Source organism: Nanorana parkeri, unplaced genomic scaffold (genome assembly GCF_000935625.1).
Source record: "Nanorana parkeri isolate BGI_ZX_2015 unplaced genomic scaffold, ASM93562v1 scaffold295, whole genome shotgun sequence".
In the NCBI taxonomy this organism is placed as follows: Eukaryota; Metazoa; Chordata; class Amphibia; order Anura; family Dicroglossidae; genus Nanorana; species Nanorana parkeri.
The window spans coordinates 513451-520551 of NW_017306563.1; the positions used below are offsets into that span (position 1 = coordinate 513451).

The 7101-nt window shown below is 41.3% G+C and overlaps 1 protein-coding gene across 1 annotated transcript in view; it reads left to right on the forward strand.

The window, feature by feature from the left end:
* LOC108787967 (phosphatidate phosphatase LPIN3-like) overlaps positions 1-7101 on the forward strand; it is a 40784-nt gene that overhangs the window by 6491 nt on the left and 27192 nt on the right. Inside the window, exons 5-7 of the mRNA XM_018557665.1 lie at positions 5192-5303; positions 5734-5839; positions 6669-6812. Of these exons, the coding sequence (XP_018413167.1) occupies positions 5192-5303; positions 5734-5839; positions 6669-6812 (362 nt within the window). The remainder of the gene's footprint in view (positions 1-5191; positions 5304-5733; positions 5840-6668; positions 6813-7101) is intronic.

Consider the following 7101-nt stretch of genomic DNA (forward strand, 5'->3'; position numbering starts at 1 on the left):
CCGGCCGCCTCAGGCAGCGAATAGGCTGAGGACACCCCTGAGGGGCCGACAGGGTACTGTACATAGGTTCCTGAAAGCATCACAGCACTCTGTATCAGTGCTCCTCTCAAGAGCCCTCATGCCTTATACAAGCATTGGGCTGGGTCTTGGGAGGAGTTATGCCAATGTCAAAATGCCTTGATGGGTGGATATCAGTCTGGAGGAGGGGCACAGGGCCATCCCTATAATGACACAGCTTTAAAATGTTGCCTTAGAATGGTTGCTCTGCTACACAATATTTGCAATGTGGCTGCCACCCCCTTTCCGGCCAGAGCGACCCAGGTTGCTAAGAGCTGGCGTCCCGCTCACCTCCTGGCAACCAGTGACGTCACTGGTTGCCAGTAGCTGAGCGAAAATCTCTGGCTGGCGTCTGGCCCAACTCTGATGTCACTGGTTGCCAGGAGCAGAGTGGAACGCTCTGGCCAGCGTCCAACCCAGCTCTTGGCAACCAGTGAGCGTTTGCAGTCTGCTCATCCCCAGTAGGTAATACTAAATATATTATTTAATGGGATTTAAAGAACCTGTAAGTATAAACTTACAAATGTATTTGAAAAAAACAAACTTAAATAACATTCACAGATAAAGAGATGAATGTTTCATGGGTTTACCACAGCTGAAGATATCTGAGAAACTGTTGAGGTGACATTTTGGGAAATTCTCTTCCTGGAACATTTTTACAAAACTGTATAAGGCCGCGTGGGGTCAACACCCCAGCTTTGCCTATCATTAGCATAGTTTTTTCTTTGGGAAAGGGGGCTGTCCCTGGGCATTATATTGTATATATATGTGGGAGTCTAATGACCATGCTGCTGCAGAATCCAACTCAATTGTTTAAAAGTCAAGCTTGTTCTAACCTCCAAGTGCGCCTCCTGTGGGGATAAATGGTATGGTATTAACATGTGTTCTAATGCACAGAGTTTCACAGGAAGTAACCTCGTATTTGTTTCTTTCAATGTAATATAATTTCATTCTTACAAAAACACATGTGCATTTAAAATAGCTCTCCAGCATGTGTAAAATGCAATGCGAACACATGACAAAATTTACAACAGAAGACTTAAAAATGCGGATTTCAAAACATGTTTGAATGAGGCCCTAAAGGCTCCTGGCGCATATAATAACAGGAGGATCCACAGTCTAAATAGGAATTGATGGGCCATATGGTGTTATAATTAGTACAAGCATTGACCCTTTTTTTTTTTTGGAGTGGAGAGTTCGTCTTCCTGTAGGGAATAAGATGACATCACTGTGTATTACTCATGAAGCTTTCATCGTAGTACAGTCCTAGTAAGGCCCAAGGTAGCCTAAAGCTGCACACTTACTAGCAATTATTAGCAATCTAATGGCCATTATTTTTGTAATCAGTATAAGAATCTGTAGGTGAATAAAACATGGGCATTATTTACTGATATAATAATGGCCAAACCTGATTTCCATGTGATAGATAAACAGAGGAACAGTTTTCAGATATATTGTATGTGTGCGCCATATTTAGCAGAGCTGCATATTTTATAAATGGGCTTAGCAAAGCAATAATTAAAGCAGAACTCCCCACAAAAAATACAAAGGGACATGCCAGCTTAAATAACAAAATCAGATTGGCTACAATATTCGCCATCAATTCAGAAATTTCCCCCAAAGGGTTTTTTTCTGTCAATAGATGTCCTCAGTCTGATAGCCCACTGAGCCCTAGTTTTCATGGGCCAGCGCACAGCCTGTGACTGGACAGTGAAAGGGGATGCAGAACAGTGATGACCTCATCTCTATGTCACTCTGTTTTGTCTTCCAACCAGCATGCTTGTTGGCAGCACATGAACCAATTGGCTTACTAAAACCCGAGATGGGTAACTACTTTGCTTCCTGTGTCACCATTCATGTTCAGACCTCTGTGAAAGGTTAACATCAGAGTGGTTGCTGTGAAAAACTTCTTGGTACTCACATTAACGTCATAATTTCAGTGAGAGAAAACAGGCAATCTGCAGTGGGTGTGTTTGGGATTAGCTCTGCTATGAACCCCCGCAAGCTGAGGTTTTCCACGTCACCAGATTACAGAAGAGAGTGGGGTGGAATAATGTGCTAGACCAATACCACATTTTGTCAAAAGTTTGTGGACACCTGACCATAACACTTATATGGCCTTGTTGGACATCCCAATCCAAAACCATGAGCATTGATATGAAGTTGGCTCCCCATTATGGCTATAAAATCCTCCACCCTTGAGAAGGCTTTCCACAAGATTATGGAGTGTGGCTGTTGGAATTTGTGCCCATTTAGCCAGAAGAGCATTTGCGAGGTCAGGTGTTGGTGTTGGATGAGAAGATCTGGCTCACAATCGGCATTAAAGTTCATCCCAAAGGTGTACAGTAGAGTACAGTCAGAGTTCTGTGCAGACCACTCAAGATCCTTCCCACCAAACTCATCAAAGCATGTCTTTATTGGTCTTGATTAGCGTAAAGGGGCACAGTCACGCGGGAACAGAAAAGGATCTTTTCTAGACTGCTGCCACAAGGCTGGAATCCCACAATTGTCTAAAATGTATTTATGCGCTGTAATAGCAAAAGTACTCTTCACTAGCATCACCAGTCCACATACATTTGACCATATAGTGTGATGGTCAGTTCTCTACAGACATTTGACCATATAGTGTGATGGTCAGGTCTCTACAGACATTTGACCATATAGTGTGATGGTCAGGTCTCTACAGACATTTGACCATATAGTGTATACATAATAAGTATCTCAAGGTTGAGTTTTCAGTTTTAAATTGAATTGTACTTTAACCTTCCCCAATTGATATTATTATTTATTTTAGATTGTAAGCCCTCACGGGCAGGGCCCTCCTTACCATCTTGTCTTGAATTGTATTGTGATTGTAATGTCTTCCTTATATTGTAAAGCGCTGCGCAAACTGTTGGCGCTATATACATCCTGTATAATAATAATAATGTATTGGGTATTGTTTAGGTTATTGGGTATATCATGTGATTCCTCAATATGTGCTGCAGATGTCACTGTTCAGCTTTGCAATGCATGGTATATTTACAATGACCTAGAACTACAGTGTATATATATATATATATATAGCACACCTAGACCTAGCTTATTTAATATCAGTGCATGCAGATAAAATTCTACAAATCTTGCTCTTAAATGGGTCCATATGAAATTATGTTGAAGGATGACTTATAACCAATGATAAGTGGATGTTTTATATTGTTAATACCTGGTGATCATATTAGGTATTCTTGTACATACATGCTGTATTCTGAAGTTTTAAAGACAACTGCACTAATACTGAGTTGTGTTGTTATGAGTGCTGTATAGGTTTTATAAAAAGATTGACCAATTGATTGCAGTTGGCATTGTTGGCCTACTATATATTTTTTGTGTAATTGTATTAAATTAAAGGGTCAGTCCACCCTAAATGGATTTTTCTGGTTTTGGTAGATGCTGGAGGTTTAAACCTTCCGACAGTTCCTTATTTCCGTGTTGTTGAGATCTCTGTACTTGAGTTTCTGGGTCAGTACACATTCCATGGCCATTATGAGGGTTTTGACTCTCCCTGTTGGATTTTTTATTTAATATCCTGGATAATGCAATAGGAGGTATTGCAATATGCAAAGCTGGGTGGGAACATCCAAATCTCCAAGGTAGAAAGGAACACAGGATTGAGGGCAACTCCAATGAAACACATTTAAGAGGCGTTGGGGATATTGTGGGCTTGACTGACCCCTTAAAACTAGCTTTGATATGGATTGCTATTGCATTCTATCTTCACGTGTGTTAGACAACATTTTTTGAAGAGAAGTATTGGAAGCTCGTTCACATTACAGTAAGGTGAAAGGGTATGGCCTTCTAAAATGAATTTCCTAGTTTTGCATCCTTTTGATTCTGTTAAATATGCCATCAAAAGCATTTTGGTAATTTTATTGTTTAATAAATGATCACAATGCCTGTTGATCTTTCTAGAAACGTTGCCAGCTGATAACTTCCTTTGCTCTCTGCCTGTACTGCACTGTTATCAGCGTTATTGTTCTGAGGACTACAGAACCCTACCCATCTATGTTATGGTCGGGGGAGGTTCTCCTGGTCTTATCCTGTTTCTGTTGTCCTGTGAGAGTACTGTGAGTTAGTGCTGGCATCCTAGGACAAATATTGTGTTACTTGAAGAATCATCAGATGAAAATAAAGAGGAAAGAAGCCTGAAAAAATAAAATAAAACGAATGCAGCCATCACATATACGGACTGGTAAGCTGCAATATATTACATTTCTGATTTTCAGTTTGGATACACTATAAGTCAGTCACCTGAACCTTGAGAATCTTGAAGATAACCATAGGCACCATAGCTACTTGCTCCTACTTATCTTAATAGTCGTATTTAATTTGCCTTAACACAAGTACTTCTGTCCCTCACCTGCAGATATCCTTTTAATGTGCTCCTTTCTTTGTTATAGCTCCACTACTTTCTGTTCAGAGAGGGGTCAGCATGGACCATGAAGGTGCAGAGGTCTCTAAGACATAAGAATGATGGGGCAGTCAGTAGAATTCAAGGGCAATTCTTGGATATTCCTGCATTGGCATTTAGCAAGCACATGGCATTACTAGTACTGGGATTCTTATAATCCAGAGCTCTATGGATTAAAATGCAAAGAAAAACAGTAGAATGAAACTGTCTAACTGTATTGTGTGCATTTTCCACAGTGGTTTGAATCGCCAAGTAGTTATATTAACACATTTGTTGAATGTAATTAATATATTGTCAAAGAAAGCCAATAACAAAGTGGATTGGGGTCTATATGCTATTTGGGTTGCCACCTTTTCTTCCAGCGAAAACCTGAACACTCTAGCGACGCGCAGACATTTTTGTGGGAGAATGGCTTGTTCATATGTAAATATTGTCGCCCATTCATATGTAAATATCACAGTTGAGACTATTTTCAGTGGAGGGGTCAGTAGCCCCTGTCTTAATTTTGGTTGCCCCTGTATGCGTGACATCTTGTGTCCGGGTTTCAGTTGCCATGAAACCCGGACACAGCATTGAAAACCCCGACTGTCCGGGTGAATCCTGGACAGGTGGCAACCCCATATGCTATACCCAGGTATTATTGTCTTATTGTCTCTTCTAAGCTGTGTCTCCTTTATATCCCATCTAGTGACTCCATATACTTCTCACTCTCCGATCCCCTTGAAGAAATGTCTCCTTCCCAGTCAAAGGATTTTCACACCTACTCCGAAGAGGACATCTTGCAGTTATCCAAAAGGTAAAACAAGGAAATGTGGATTGAAGGTAGCTGTATATACTGTATGTGTGTATATATATATATATGCAATTACTTTTGCACGATATTCTAATTATTCGAGTTTCACCTGTATATATATACAGTATATATAATTTGTGGGTGACTTAAAAACATGTTATGGAATCAGAATGCTGACTGCTTGTTATGGACATCCCACTCACACTGTGTGAGACAATTCTTCTCTGATCCAAAATTGATATCCTGTGACTGAAGCAACCAATGCGTTTATAGATTTAGAGCTGTACTTGTGTGTAGAAAAACAAATATGATGTCGTACTGTACAATACCATTGCAATGTGATGTACATTGGCATATGCTTCCTTATATAATGTGTTTGAAAATCAGTGAAATATGCACCATTGGCTGATTTAAAAAAAATGATCTGATTCAGCAGTAGATCCCCTTCTCCGAAAAGTGACTCTGAGCTGGAAGTGAAAATTCCTAACACACCTCTGCCTGAGAACTGCATGGAATGGAACTGGGGAAGACTTCCACAGGTAAGACCACTTATAACCAGTCTTCAGTGAGGTGACCCTTCATAACCAGGGAAGGACAGGGAACATTTGGCTTGGGGGACAAGGTCAACCAGTTGGTTGGTTCTTTCCTTTTGGGCTAAAGAGTGCATCACACACAAAATATGCCATGGCACCATTGTAACTTGTGGTCATGGCACCTGGCGGATGTCCTTCTAAAGTACATGGGGCAGATAGTAGAGGGGGGGGGGATGCAGGAGTCAACAAAATAGGAATGTGAGGGGCAAATGGGGGGGAAGAGTGATCAGATTGTCAGAATGGGGAGGGAGAAGAAGCAACAAGACTTACTGTATGTAGAGTAGGGTAAGAGAGGGGGCAGTGAAACCTTTGGCCCGTTTGGCCTGGGGGAACAAGGTTAACCAGCTGGCCCTTTAATGGTAGTAACAGTTTCCTGTGGGCTAAAGAATGCATCCCATGCAAAATATGCCATGGCACCATTGTAACTTCTGGTCATGGCAATAGGCGAATGTACATGGGTCAGATAGTAGAAAGGAGGATGCAGGAGACAAAGAAATAGGAATGTGAGGGGTGAAAAAAAGTGATCAAATATTTGAAATGGGGAGGGAGAAGAAGCGACAAGACTGTATATATAAGAGGGTGAGAGAGGAGGCACTGAAGCCTAGATCATGGAAATGGGAAGAGGTGGCAATGTAGCTTGATAGTTCAAGGGAGAGGTTAGTGAAAATGGATTGCATCGGTGTACAAGCCCCCTGGCCCAGTCCACCCCTTCTCATAGCAGATATGTCCAGATATGATATGTGCAGATATGACATTTTTTTCTCTTCTTTGTCAGGTCACTCGGACTGATATTGGCTCTCAAATATCACAGTCCGCACCACCCAGTCCTACAAGAGAGCTCAATGAGATACCTTACACTGCCCCAGCGGACCCTGGAATTCTTGACACAACTAAAGAGGAGGATGGCACCTTCCGCATTGTTCTATGAGAAGGATCAGAGGATACCACGAAGTTCCAGGTCCCTCCAGGTGAGCCTTTAGGCCTTTTAACATGCCTTTAGCAGCTCATCCTTGTCTCTTCTGTGCTAACTTTGTGTGAGATTTTTGTATATGATTCTGAGTTCCTGTTTCTTCCACTCACAGCCCAACATGTGTATATACTGCAAAACAAAAGGATGATTTTCTCAAGCTAAGCCCCGCTTCTCCCACACATGACTAGTCTATACATGCATTGGATGCATTTGGTTTATTGTCATTCTAGTCCATGAA